Source organism: Apodemus sylvaticus, chromosome 2 (assembly GCF_947179515.1).
Source record: "Apodemus sylvaticus chromosome 2, mApoSyl1.1, whole genome shotgun sequence".
Classification (NCBI taxonomy): domain Eukaryota; kingdom Metazoa; phylum Chordata; class Mammalia; order Rodentia; family Muridae; genus Apodemus; species Apodemus sylvaticus.
The window spans coordinates 7,973,599-7,988,679 of NC_067473.1; the positions used below are offsets into that span (position 1 = coordinate 7,973,599).

Genomic DNA, 15,081 nt, shown 5'->3' on the forward strand with positions numbered 1-15,081 from the left:
GGCAACAGTAAATAAACTTAGTGCAACAACAACAACAACAAAATCAGACTGTGGAGACTGAGTATATGATAATTTCAAAAATATTTGGGGAAACACAAGCATTTGTTTACAAAGTACCTACCCAGTACACACAAGAAAACAGTAAGATGTAATATCCTAAAGATGCCTAGGACATATTAAATTTCTTTTAAAACCCTAAACAGCCATCATGTATGAATTCCTAAATATGTTAGGAAGACCAAAAGCAGTCGTTGGAGCCATTTAGAAAAATCAGAGGAGCTGGATGAGGTGGTGCCATCCGAGGTCTCGGTAATGAGACCCCATCTTAAACAGCAGCAAGCAAAAGGAAAGGGAAATGAAATAAAAGAAGTTTGTCAAGTCAGGCGCTCCTCCTCCCCTCAAGGCTCAGCAGTCTATGGAGAAGATGGGGCAGAGGATTGTAAGACCCAGAGGCAGGGTGAGTTCCCTTGAACTCTGTGGTTTCCAGACAAAGCAGGGCAAAGGCACAAAAGAACTCAGGGAGACACAGACAGCATGCAGAAGACCAACACAAGCTAAAGCCAGACAAACTCCCAGCATAGAGGAGGGGGCTGGGCACAGATCCCACCTCATAAACAAGCTGGTATTGGCATTTGACTGCTTCTGGGAGAGGGAACAACAGTTTTCTTCAGTGCAGTGGCACTTGGTGCATCAGACATATTCCACAGCAGACCCTGTGACCAGTGGTCACCCAACACAAACAATTACACAGAGAAAGAGAACAGAATGTGGAGTTGGTCAGAAGGGAGGTGGGGAAGGAGAATGAATATGATCAAAATATATCCTGTAACATCCTCAAAGAATAAATTTGGGAGGGGGAAGAAAAGAAAAGGGAAAGAGGTAAACTATATGAAGTATTTCTGTCTCGAGGGAATGAGGCAAAGGGGGCTCTAGCAAGACTCCTAACATCTTCCCCTGGCTTCCACATGCCCGTGCATGGTCAGGAGCATCTGTGCACCCACACCTACAGATGCACCACACAAAACACACACAATAGTAATCATTTTAAAAAGGAGATGGGCAGGTGACTCTTACATCAAGAGACACAAAGAACTAAACCTTGAGAGCCCTGCCTCAAAGCTACTGTCTCTAAGCACCCAGGAACAACCTTTTTGAAGGTGTGGGGTTCACAGATCACATTTTCCTTCCTTAATGTCAACACTAACGTCCTTCATGGTCCAACAAATGCACAAAATGCTTGAAGTGTCCGAAACCCGTTTACCTGCATCCTAGTTGGTCCCTATCCAGAATGCAACCTACTATGCTGGGCAGGTGTAACCTAAAAAAGACACAGAACAGAAGGAAGTCTGAGCAGATGGCTCAGTGGCAGAGTACTGTCTAGCTTGTGCAAGGCCCTCAACACCCAAAAGGAAAGAATTAATAAGGAAATGCTATGTTAACAAAAGAAAAATAACTACACCTCTTTAACGTGAAAGGCAAAGATCTATTATTACAGCCCTTAGCTTAGGATCCATCACAAGGTTAATGTGAACAGGAATTCTATCACTAAGAGGCTGCTCTTGAAAGACAGCAGGACCAAGAGAGAAGAGGACAATACTCTCTGCACAGGGAGGAAGCTAAGGAAATGTTTCCCAGAGTTCTGTGAGCTCTGAATATAATGAAATATGTGGTTATATTGCTGGCTTGCAATGAGTAGTTTTTAATTGCAGTTGTAAATGTAAGCTTCATATCTACATGATGAGTTTGTTTTGGAGCATTAAGCTATCTGTCCTTGGTGACTAAGTCAGAAGACTTGTGCTGAGGTTGCTAGCAATCCTCCATCCGTACTTCTTCCAGTGAAGCCCGTTAGCAAAGCATTGTCTGTACCACAGGCAACTGAGACCTGCTGTGTTTCAGGTCTGTGTTTCAGGCTGAAGCTCAGGTACCCTACCATGAGCGAGTGCCCGTACTCCCAGCCTGGTGCTTGCACTTAGCAGATTAAAATAAAAAGCAAAGTGCCAAGGAGGAAAGACAATAAGCTGAGCCCAACCCTTACGGAGCAGGAAAAATCGTATCTCTCAGAGGATGCATAGCATAGACCCGCAGTTACCTACCCAGGGTCGCACAGATGTCCAAGGTCACAGGCAGCTCAGATGGATAGACAGCTATGGGATGCTTACATTGTGTCTTACATTCTGTTTCTCTAGTTTAATGACTTGTAAAACAAAGCCAGTTAACCGGGGTCCACACCCAGGAGTTGATGTGTTCTTTTAAGAGAAGAGTAGGGAGATAGGAGTGTATCTGGGAGGAGCTGAGGTTGAATGTAACTGAAATACATCGTATGAAATCAGTGGAACAAATTCAAATGTAATACAGCTATTTTCAGTTTGTTTGGGGACTGGGGAGATAGCGTAGCTGGTAGTTGGTCAAGTGCTTGCCTTGCAAGTGTATTAGGAACTGAATTGGATCCCTGCTGTCATTTATTGATAACATATTTAGTATGCATTTCTCTTAGCTTTTTTTTCAGATTTATTTATTTTATGTAAGTACACTGTAGCTGTCTTCAGACACTCCAGAAGAGGAGTCAGATCTTGTTAGATGGTTGTGAGCCACCATGTGGTTGCTGGGATTTGAACTCAGGACCTTCGGAAGAGCAGTCAGTGCTCTTAACCACTGAGACATCTCTCCAGCCCCTCCTGCTGTCATTTAAAAGCCAGGTCTAGTGGTGTCCATCTGTAAGCTCAATGCTGGGAGGGTAGACAGGATCCCTGGAGCTTTCTGGCCAGCCAATCAGTGAGCTCCAGATAATGAGAGACCCCGTCTCAAAAAATAACATGGAGAGCAACTGAAGAAGACACTCAAACATTGACCTCTGGCCTCCACTTGCCAACACACATATTTGCATGTGCAACTGGAGGTGGGAGAGGGACAGAGACAGAGAGATTTAAATAATGTCCTCGCCACCCTGGGATCTACCGTTGCTTACTGCTGTTTCAGATCTTCTTCTCATATGAAATATTTAACAAATATCTTCCCCACTCTCACCATTTTCCATTAGATTCGTGAATATCCTTCTCCCTCCTGATGCTAAAGAGACTGCCACTCGCTTCCGATGGTGGCAGCCACGACATGACGGCCTGGACCAGAACGACTGGGCCATCGACAATGTCCTCATCTCGGGCTCTGCTGACCAGAGGACAGTCATGCTGGACACGTTCAGCAGTGCCCCGGTACCACAGCACGAGCGCTCCCCTGCAGACGCTGGCCCCGTTGGGAGGATTGCTTTTGACATGTTCTTAGAAGACAAAACTTCAGGTGGTTTGCTCACAAACACTGGACAAAGTACATTTAAATGCAGCTGAGGGGCGAGGCTTATCATGGGTGAACCTGGGTCCTTTCTGGGTGTTTGCTTCCTACAAAAACAAAGAGAAGAACACCATTGTCTTGTCCTGTCAGCATTCCCATTAGACATCCATCTCCTTACTGTCATTATAGAACAATGGGAGGGACATTTTTGTTTCTGTTTCCTATTTTCTACTTTGGGGGAAAGAACCAACCTTTCCTGGCCTGTTGTTGCTACTGATGGTGTTTGGGTCTTTCTCTGTAGTTCAGGCTGCCCTCAAACTCACAGTGATCCTCCTGCCTCATCTTTCTGGTTCTTTTCTTAGCATCTAAAGGCAGAATGTTGTGTTTTCTGCAAGTCAGGCACATTCACAATGGCATTTCATATTTCTGATTCAGAACTTTGCCAAGTTCCTCATCTGGTTTTTCCCTGTGTAATGGTTTACATAAGTAAATTTATAATCAGAATAATCTAAATGTTACCTCTATAGTGATAAAAGCTAACGTAAATCAGACTTAAGCTCCTAGTATATGTGCTGGTTTAATTTGGCCCTGCCTGTAATGCAGGGAGGTATTTTAGAACCTGGCGCATCTGCTCACAGAAGCAGCTCTGTGAGTGTGCGGGAGACTGGCGGCTGGCTGAGGAACCTTTCGTCCCGCCTGCAGCATTTGAGGAAAGGAGCCCATAGAGAAACAGGCTCTGAATATCACTGGAGTTTGAATGTTCATTCACATTGATTCTGGGTCCTCTATCTGTGACTCCAAATCCCTCAGAATGAAGACACGAATAATAGAGTGGTCCCCTCAAGCCATGCGAATCCCAGCAATACGTTGTTCTGCAGGCACATATGCTCAGACCTCAATTAAACTCACTACGAATGTAGCCTGAGTTACAGGAAACCCCCTGGTCTCTCTGGATCTCTACGGCCAGCTGCCTCTGCTGTGCACAGGCCTGCCCCAAGCCTCCAGTTGTGCCTGCTAGTCTCTCCACTGTAGACATGATCCTATAGCCAGGAAGCTTTCAAAGTTGAAACTATGAGATCAAAGTATATCTTCAACTAGATACAATTTACATTATCTATTTTTTCCTTACTTTTCTAGTTAACAAATTAACTCTTCCCACTGCACATAATGATACAGTCCTGCAATCACAATACCCAGGAGGCTGAGCAGGAATATCTCAAGGTCAAGGCTAGCCTGAGCTACATTGATAATTCCAAATCACCAACGCCAAATAGACTGACTAAACTATAGACAAACAGACAGATAATTGATGGATGGTTAGATGATTGATAGATAGTGGGTGAGTGGATGGATGGATGGATGATGGATGGATGATGGATAAATGATGAATAGATGTGTTGATGACACACATTTTCTTTTACAATACATTGAGGAGCAGCTGGACGTGGTAAAGTAGGAGACTCGGTCCTGAGTTTGAAGCCACCCTGACCTATAAAGTGAGAGCTTGTCTTAACCACCCTTCCCTCACACCACAGTACCCTGAACTGTGTACCTGTCAGTTAATATGTGTTATAAAATGTTTATGTTAGTTTTTATTTTATGTGACATATATATAAAAGAGATTTGTACTTAATTCTAGGACTTGGTTAACATGAATATTTACTTTAAGTCCTTGCTATCATCCAATTTTTTATCTTTTTTTTTTTTCAGTGAATGAGAATTGGCTCTTCCATGATGACTGTACAGTGGAAAGATTCTGTAACTCCCCAGATGGTGTCATGCTCTGTGGCAGCCATGATGGACGAGAGGTGTATGCAGTGACGCACGACCTGACTCCCACTGAGAACTGGATCATGCAATTCAAGGTGAAATTACCGTGGTCTCAATCACAGAAGTAATCACGCATTAGCAACCTAATCAGAGCCATCATAAAGATAAAGGTCGACTAAGATTTCATTGACTCAATATATGCTTTGAAAGATAAGCCTTTATGTTAAGGTAATATACAGCTCGCCTAAATATTACTTAATGGTTAAAAAATATTGTACTTCTATACTATTTCAAGGTAAAATTTTGGAGTTTATATAAAAGCAAATACTTACAATCCGGATTATACACTTGTAGAACAAAATATTGGTTTAAAAATGTAAGTTACTGATTATAACTTACTAAGTCACTATGTAAAAATGAAGCTGGCTGGGTGTGGTGGTGCCCACCTTCAACCCAGGCACTTGGGAAGCAGAGGAGGAAGCAGATCTATAGGAGTTCAAGGATAGCTGGTCTGTATAGTGAGTTTCAGGCCAGCTAAGGCTACGTGGTGCAACTCTGTCTAAAAGGTGGGGGAGATTATGAGACTAAAGCTATAATAGATGTTTCTACTTCTCCTAGAAGCTCATTCAGATGTTTCTGTAGAACAAAAATGATAGACTACAGCAGCAGATTAGAACTCATGCCAGAAAGAGCTTTGGATACCATTTTGGCCCAGATTTGTTCTGCTGTATTCTGTCGACCTGAATCCCTCTGTGTTGGCAGAGTCGACACACTATGGCTGTCTCCCTGTTGAAGGCCCTGTGCTTCTGTTATCTTGTTCCACTGCATATTGCTTGTCAGTGAAAGTGATTTATTGAGCGTTATAAATTATATGACAAAATAGTAAAATTAGTAAGGCTGTTAGCAATCCTTCTTGGTCAGCTATTCTGCCAAACGTAAGTGCCAGACTATTAACAGAACAATGTGTAAGCACGGGCCCGGGCCTTCCACGGAAGGCAGCCAGTGTGGTGGAGGCGCGCCTTCCAGCTTCCCTCTCAAATCCTCACACAATGCACTTGGCACTTTCTACGGTTTGTCACCTTGGGCAGCCATGCTAGTGTTCCCTGACCACCAGCAAAACAAATAAAGAACTTGAACATCAAAAGATCGGAGCCTTTCTTACTGCCCAGTTCTTTGGGGCTGGGATCTGTAATATGGTTGTCATGCCTTGACAATCTTCATTTCTGTTTTATTAGATCTCTGTTGGATGCAAAGTACCTGAAAAAATCACCCAGAATCAAATTCACGTGCAGTTCTCTACTGACTTTGGTGTGAGCTGGAGTTACCTGGTCCCTCAGTGCTTACCTGCTGACCCAAAGTGCTCTGGAAGCGTTTCCCAGCCGTCCGTGTTCTTTCCAACTAAAGGGTGGAAAAGGATCACCTACCCACTTCCCGAGGGCTTGATGGGGAAGTAAGTAGAACGTTCAAATAAAGCGCAGCTGCGCCCCCAGGAGGCAGCCACGGGTACTGCGTCAAATCTTAATGTGTAATTGTGGGTAAAGTGCCCTCTTCCTCTCTGACGCTAGGGTCCCTAATTGGTGACTTCCATGATGAGCACACTTCATGTTGTAACCCTCAGACTTGGAGGATTTGGTCCTCAATAAATGTCCCTGTAGGGTCCTCCGCTTTTCTAAACCCCAGTACCATCAAATAGGATTAGAGCTACCGTAATGACCTTGGAATCAGATGCAAAGACGCGTTACATACTTTACTGGCCTTGTAGACTGTACTCCAATATAAACATGTTTTCTGAATCCTTAGTAGAGCAGAGAGCAAATCCCAACCCTCACTAGTTGCACAGCTCCCAAATCCAGGCAGTTGTATGAGATGGTTTGCAGGTTTTATTTTTCTCTTATCACAAAGCATCATGTTCTGCACGTGAAGTGAAGTTTAATTAGCCTGGAGCAGTAGATGGAACCATGCTCTGGGAAGTCTGTGGATAATTTAATTTAAGGTGATTCCAAAGTTTCACGTCTACTGTAAAATTAGAAAAGAGATGCATTAAGCAAAATGACAGGTGTGCTTCTACTAAATTAATCACAGAGTCTAGCTAAGTAAAGAGGCTTCTAAGGAAACAGACCATGACATATGAGCAGGACGGAGGCTCTGAATAGGGCAGGTACACACTCAGCCTGTCCAGTCCAATAGACAACATTATCAATTTCCTAGAATGGATCAGAAGAGCTTATGCAGTTAAGATGCTGGGAGGTTAGAAAAAAAGCCCAATCTACAGTGGTTCAATTAAAAATGAAATATCCTGGGGCTTGGGGGACAGCTCAGCAGTTAATAACGCGACTGCTGTGGGACAAACCTGAGTGTGGTTCCCAGCACCCTCACACGCCCCTGAGGCTCCAGGCACAGAGGATCTCACACCCTCCTCCAGCCTCTCCCATGCACAGGCTCCTCCTATAGAGATGTACATAGGCACATGGTGAGAATTCAAACATGTTAAATACCCCGTAACAAAAACTGAAAGAGGCGTAGGCTCAGGGACTGGTTGGCTTGCAAATTGAATAATGGCTTTAAGTCTCAAGGAAATGGCCCAGTAGGTAAGGACCCTCTCTGTCAAAGCTGAGGACCAGAGTTAGATCCCTAGGGCTACACTCAACACCTGAGTATATATGCTTGTACACACATGCACACACATGTGCGCCCACACACAAATAAATATAGCAAGAAACTGTCTTTTATGTTATTTCAAGGGCCCCATTGTCCTATTCTCGTATCCATTATCCCTCGATCAGTGGCACTGGTGATAATGTCAGCTCAGAGATGGTTCCTGTTGGATAGATGATGGCTGCCGAAAAACTCAACCAGCGTGCTTTCTTTACTACGTCTGGTGGGAGAAGACATTGTTTTCTTTCTTAGAGAGCCAGAGCAAGAACCCCGTTGAATCTATTGTCTCTCTCTCTCTCTCTCTCTCTCTCTCTCTCTCTCTCTCTCTCTTTCTCTCTGTGTATGTGTGTGTGCATGCATTGTGTGTATATGTGTGTTGTGTGCATCTCTTTCATATGTGTGTATGTTATGTATTATCATACATACTATATATATTCTATATATAATTTACATAGTATGCAAATATAGCATTTGTTCAGATGGAAGGCTTTTACGTCTATGTAACTGATGCACTCACCACATAAAATGAGATATAGAACATTTACATTGCCCTAGAAAGTTTTTTACTTTGCATTTTTAAACCAGAATTGTATAACTTATTTTAATATAAGGTTAATTAGAGTTTGTTTATTTATTTATTTATTTTTACCCAGAAGACAGAGAAGAGCAATGATGAAATTAAAATCTCTGGGAAATTGTCCTTTAATATAACCCTTTCAAAATTGTTTTCTAATTACCATAGTTACTTTGAGAATATTGATAATCTTTAAGGAATTGAGAAGTTGCTGTTTGCTAAATGCCTGAAGGCTGTGCGCATGCTAACGAGACTGTCATGGGCTTCACTACCTCCCGTACAATTCCAGAAATGTAATTAGCCAATCTAAACGCCTCCACAACCACTTAAGTTCAGTCCATCTTGTTCATCTGATCAATAAATGGGCCAATTAATGGCAAAGACAGTTCTCAAAAGAAGAAACACAAATGGTCGATAAATATTTGAAAAAAGTCTTAAACATCCTTAGCCATCAGAAAAATGTAAACGAAGATTACTTTAAGATTCCATGTCACCCCATCCAAAATGGCATCAGGACAGCAAATAGGGACAGGTAGGGCGGCTCAGGGGGTAGATGCACTTGCCACCAGGCCTGGGATCAGAGTCCTTGGAATCCATATGGTGAATGGAAAGAACCAACTCCAAGTTTTGTTCTGACTTCCATATGCACACTGTGACTGTGACACACACACACACACACACACACACACACACACACACACACACGATAGACAGACAGATATAAAAGTATTTTTAAGCTATAACATCAAATGCTGGTGAAGTTACAAGGAAAGAGGAACTAATATTCGTTGCTGTTGGGGGTGTAACCATCACAGACACAGTAGAACTCAATATGCAGATTCCTTAAAACATTGGAAAGTACCATATGACCCAATTATACCATCTAGGATACACAATAAGAGGACGGATGCTGCAACAACACACCATAATATCCTTGCAAGTCCTTGTTTGTGATGCCGGTGCACAATAACCAAGAAACAGAGCCAAGACTCTCCACTGCCCTCTTCTGGCCTCTGCAGGCAGTGCACACACATGGTGCACAGACATTCATGCACACAAATCACCTGTACAGATAAAGCAGCATATAAATACTTTAATGTGGTACATAACCACCATGAAATTTAATGTAGCTACCAATAAAAATGATATCATGACATCTGCAAGAAAAGTGATGCAGCTGGAAATCTTTATGATAAGCAAACAAGCCAAACACTGCAAGTTTTGTTTCATCTACAGAACCTAGATTTAAAACCTGCTATGCATGCCTGTGTGTGTGGAAAGGGGATCACAGAGCTAAAAAGGAGATGATGAGAGGGAAGGGAGGGATTTCAAGAAAAGTGTGGGATACTGACGGTAATGGAATTCAGTAATAATGAAGCAGGAATTAGAAGTAGCCAGAAGAAAAGGATCCAGCCAGAGGGGGGAGTGAGCCTGGGGGAGGGGAACCAGCCAGAGGGGGGAGTGAGCCTGGGGGAGGGGAACCAGCCAGAGGGGGGAGTGAGCCTGGGGGAGGGGAACCAGCCAGAGGGGTGGAGTGAGCCTGGGGGAGGGGAACCAGCCAGAGGGGGGGAGTGAGCCTGGGGGAGAGGAACCAGCCAGAGGGGGGAAGTGAGCCTGGGGGAGGGGAACCAGCCAGAGGGGGGGAGTGAGCCTGGGGGAGAGGAACCAGCCAGAGGGGGGGAGTGAGCCTGGGGGGAGGGGAACCAGCCAGAGGGGGGGAGTGAGCCTGGGGGGAGGGGAACCAGCCAGAGGGGGGGAGTGAGCCTGGGGGGAGGGGAACCAGCCAGAGGGGGGAGTGATCCTGGGGGAGGGAAACCAGCCAGAGCAGGGGGGGGGGAGAATGGGGGAGAGGGAGGAAAATGAATTGGAATGAATTCAAAATGTAAGGGCACGTGGGTCAGACACTTTGTATACAACCCTAAAGTTTAATTTTAAAAACAAGAAAAAGGAATCTGACGATGTATGATTCTAGAGTGTATTATAAGATACTCCTTTGTTTGAAACAGTCCCCACTTATTTTTATTTGTTTTACAAATTTCTTCAGAATTGTGGTTGAAAGCAGACATTACTAGAAACTGGAAGTTGCAAGTGGTCGGAATACATTTTTATCAACTCAGTTCATCCACAGAGATAACTGCAGTGTTTTTTTTTCTCATGAGCACTGAGTGTGCGTGTGTGTGTGTGTGTGTGTGTGTGTGTGTGTCTGTGTGTGTGTGTGTGTGTGTGTGTGTGTGTGTGTTTTAATGACTCTGAATGAAGTTAACTTTTGTGTTTCATTCCCTTGCTTGTGCCAACAGTCCTGTAAGATTTAGGTTCTACCAAAAGTACTCAGATGTGCAGTGGGCAATTGACAATTTCTACCTTGGCCCTGGATGTCTGGATAACTGTGGAGGCCACGGAGACTGCCTAAAGGAACAGTGCATCTGTGACCCGGGCTACTCGGGGCCAAACTGCTACTTAACGCACACCCTGAAGGTACCGTTGAACTGGCCCTTTACGGGCGGGCCCATAACCAGTTTTATACATGAGTCTGTAGCAAGGTTATGTGTCTCATCCCTGCTTGTCCGTCCGTCCGTCTGTCCGTCCATCTCTGCCTTTCCCTCCTACAGCCCCTCCCTTGTCTGTCTCACTAGTAGCTCTGTGTACACCAGGCTGACCACAGACTCATAGACATGCCAGACTCTGTTTCTCGAATGCTGGAACTAAAGGTATGTGCCACTATGTCCAGCTTGTTTCTTTAAAAAACAAAACACTCAGCTTAAAGTCAATATTTGACGTTTTAAAAAGATCTTACTTTTACAATTGGTACAAAGGAGAACTATTATTCCTATCACGTGAAGCAAATATTACAGATAGCCCTACAAAAACAAATGCTCAAACATGCTGAAACACTGCTTGAACTTTTTTCCAAAAAGCTGGAAAACTATGGTCTAACTTATTAAAAACTGAAATGTGATGGAGTCATTTTTGACATAATAGTTGTTCAATATGTAAAGTCAGTGTAGCTTTGGAATACAGATGCCTCACATGCATTTTGTTTCTGTAAATAAGCAGAGACACACGTCATTTCAATAATGGAAAAAAATGTCACAGCTAAAACAGTAAACTGTCAGAGATCATGACTCCCACTTGCAATCCTGGACTGTACAGTGAGTCCCGGGGCAGCCTGGACAGGAAATCCTATCTCAAAAAACAAAAAACAAAAACAAAAACAAAAACAAAAAAAACCCCAGCAAAAAAAGAGTACACATAATTGAAGCCTAGCAAATATTGAAAATAGAATTTGAAGATATTGTTCATTTCTGTCTAAAGAAAGGCCTGTGACCTCCTATGAACATTCAGATGTCATTAGTATTTCTCAGATAAGACATTCTGTGAGTCTGAATCGTGAACTCTAACTCAGCCTTGTAATGAGAGCGTGTGCGGTTAGCCACGCATTTCTTCCGGCTCGTGTTCTTACATACGAGCATTCATTTATAAAAAATTACACTCATTTTCTCACGATTAGTGAAGTAGAGCCAGACGGGCTTGTGTTTGCATGCCTTTAATTACCGGGTCGATTGTACTCCGTGTGTGAAGAAATGAGACTTATTTAAGTCATTTGACCACACAAGATAGAACTCTCTTACAGAGCTGGGGAAATGTATGGAAGTATATAGAGATAAATACTGTTTTTACTGCAGTTGCAAGTCTATGTCCCCTAAAAAAAGATAAAATTGTATCACTTCCTTCTCTGAAGAATATAAATTTTCTGGGTTTTAAGATCTATAAAAAAAAAACGTATTTATGTGTTTGGTCTTAGTTTTTATATTTCTAAGCTAGCTGAATTATTTTATTTCTTTGGACAGAAAGAAGATTGTCTTATGATTCTTTCTAGCCATTATTTAAGTTACTCTCATTTTGCACTTACTAAGATTATATTAAAAAGATACTGATACTTTGACCTTGAATCTGTACTTTGATGTGTGTTAGTTTACATTTTTATATCTTAAAAAATAAAAGTAATTATTACATTTCATTTAAGCAGTTTAAATTATCTTCAGCATATGGTCGAAAGTAATGTTTTGAGCACAATCTATTGTCTTTCAAATGTATCTTTGCAAAAACACTGAAATCAATTCTATTATTTTTTAAGTCCAAGCAACTTTGTTAGGTAAAGTACCCTCATTTCTACCTGAAATCCTTATCTTTAACTGCACCCCGTCCCCGACCCTTCCGCCACCCCACAGACTTTCCTGAAGGAACGCTTTGACAGTGAAGAAATCAAGCCTGACCTGTGGATGTCCTTAGAAGGTGGAAGCACTTGCACAGAGTGTGGGATCCTCGCCGAAAACACCGCACTCTATTTTGGGGGTTCCACTGTGAGACAAGCAATTACTCAAGACTTAGATCTCAGAGGTGCAAAGTAAGTCCCGTGTTTCTGATGTCTGTCACACAGTTGACACCAGCTGTTACTCGGGACTCTCGGGACCTGAGTGGCATCTTTGGCCCGCCATTCTGAGGGAGAATGTGTGCTTGCATTTAGATTCCTGCAGTACTGGGGACGCATTGGCAGTGAGAACAACATGACGTCTTGCCATCGGCCCGTCTGCCGGAAGGAAGGCGTGCTGCTGGACTACTCGAAGGATGGAGGCACGTCCTATGGGTGACAGCTATGCCTAGGCGCGCAGCCCACATCCATCCTACACCCTAGAAACCAAGCTTTGCCCACAGTGATGACCAGGAGACCTCAAAGAAACCAACAGCTCTGGCTTGTGTTACATGTCCTGTTCATGGGACTGCTTTTAGGCAAAAGCTAACCCCCACCAACCGAGAGAGAGGTCCCACTAAAAAGAAAAAGATTTTAATAGAATTTGGTTTTTTATGTACTCTTTGAAATTCATGTATGTACTCTTTATCATATCCACAACCCACTCTCTTCCCCTCCAGCTCCCCCGGGCACTCTCCACCACATCTCTCTCCCAGTATCATGTCATCTTTTTAAATAGACTTTTTTTTTTAAGAACATGAAAAAGAAGCAAATTTTGAATGATTTTCTGAGTAAAATAAGATTTCAAAGGAATCTTAGGTTCAGCAACATGGTATACACCTTGAATTCCAGCACTTGGGAGGCAGAGACAGGTGGAGGTCTGTGAGTTCGAGGTCAGCCTGCTCTACATGGTGAGCTCTAGAACAGTCAGGAGTACACAGTAAGACCCTGTCTCAAAAAACAAAACAAAACTCTAAAATGCTGTTATGTCAATAATAACATAAACACCACAGGGATTCTATAAGAAACCTCACCAATTTTTAAAATATCCTGAATTCATGAAACTATGTTAGTAACATTATGATGTATTGTTTTATATTATTAATATAATTAATATATGAATATATTATTATACAACATAAGGCTATTAATACAATGGGATATTCAGGAAAAAAATGTTTTAGGGCTGGAGAGATGACTCAGGGATTAAGGGCACTAGTTGCCAGAGGACCAGGGTTTGGTCCCCAGCACCCTTGTGGTGACCCACAGTCATCTATAGCGCCAGGTCCAGGGAGTCTCTTGTAGTCTCAGGAGGCATCAGGCACCCCAGTGGTAAGCATTCAAGCAAGCAAGCAAAACACTCATACACACAAAATAAAAATTAAGTAAATCTTTAAAAATAAAGTCATTTAATAAGATCATTGATATAAAAAACAATTCCAATGTCAAACAGTTAAAGGGATATTTTCAAAAGAAAGTATATTTTAGCTGCCAGATAACATTCGGAATAACAAACTGTCTCAGCCTGGTCATGTGTTTTAAACATTTTTCCCACAGTTATATCGAGCAATAAGGCCAACTTCTTAGCATTCCAAATAATTACAAGTTGTATAGAATTCTAATAGCTGTATTTTTAAATCTAGAACCTACTGGTCTAGAAATGAGCATATGTTCTTCTTGAAAAATAAAGCCTCTTAAGAATCTAGAGATGAATTTAAATTGACTTAATTAAAATAAAATTTAATTAAAAATAATATTTAAATTAAAATTAAGAATATATCATTTTTACTTCGATATATTTGCTTTGACCAAGTGTGTCTAAACGCCCTCACGTTGTGATCAGCTTTGTACTGAAGCCATGATTATAAGTGTCAACACTTAAAGTCCCTAGATTCGGTTTTCACTGCCTGGGTAAACATTTTCTTAGGAAGCACACGGAACTTGCGATTGCCGCTGGTTCGTGAGTTGTCTTCCTGGTGCTAAGGAGCTGATATCTGGTTTTTTTATAGGCATCACTTGGACTTTGCTTCACGAGATGGATTTCCAGAAATACATTTCTGTGAGGCATGACTACATCCTGCTGCCGGAGGCGGCCCTCACCAACACCACGCGGCTCCGCTGGTGGCAGCCTTTTGTGATCAGCAACGGGCTGGTGGTGTCCGGGGTGGAGCGCGCGCAGTGGGCGCTGGACAACATCCTGATCGGTGGAGCCGAGATCAACCCGAGCCAGCTGGTGGACACTTTCGACGACGGTGAGGAGAACGCTCCAAACTGCACTGTGTGCGCGGGTGGGTGGGTGCAGGCGGGGATGAGTTTTCCAGAGCCAGCGCCCCGCGGGCTGAGTTTGTGCTGCTGAGCCGCTGAACTTAAGTCCATTGAGAACTTAAAAGAACATCGCTAAATAAAAAGTGTTTTTATTATAATTCATAATCACAATACCCAGAACATTTTAGCTCCTTTTAGTGATTTCTGCTCCATAGAACACATACTGCAGATGCCTAGGAAGAAGCAGAATTTGTGCCCAGAAAAACAGTCCCCTTTTACAGCA

The 15,081-nt window shown here is 42.8% G+C and overlaps 1 protein-coding gene across 1 annotated transcript in view; it reads left to right on the forward strand.

The window, feature by feature from the left end:
* The window catches only part of Reln (reelin), a 437,924-nt gene that overhangs the window by 400,833 nt on the left and 22,010 nt on the right, over nucleotides 1–15,081 (forward strand). The window contains exons 50-56 of the mRNA XM_052173082.1: nucleotides 3,038–3,294; nucleotides 4,996–5,150; nucleotides 6,291–6,505; nucleotides 10,582–10,759; nucleotides 12,514–12,689; nucleotides 12,810–12,916; nucleotides 14,543–14,785. Of these exons, the coding sequence (XP_052029042.1) occupies nucleotides 3,038–3,294; nucleotides 4,996–5,150; nucleotides 6,291–6,505; nucleotides 10,582–10,759; nucleotides 12,514–12,689; nucleotides 12,810–12,916; nucleotides 14,543–14,785 (1,331 nt within the window). The remainder of the gene's footprint in view (nucleotides 1–3,037; nucleotides 3,295–4,995; nucleotides 5,151–6,290; nucleotides 6,506–10,581; nucleotides 10,760–12,513; nucleotides 12,690–12,809; nucleotides 12,917–14,542; nucleotides 14,786–15,081) is intronic.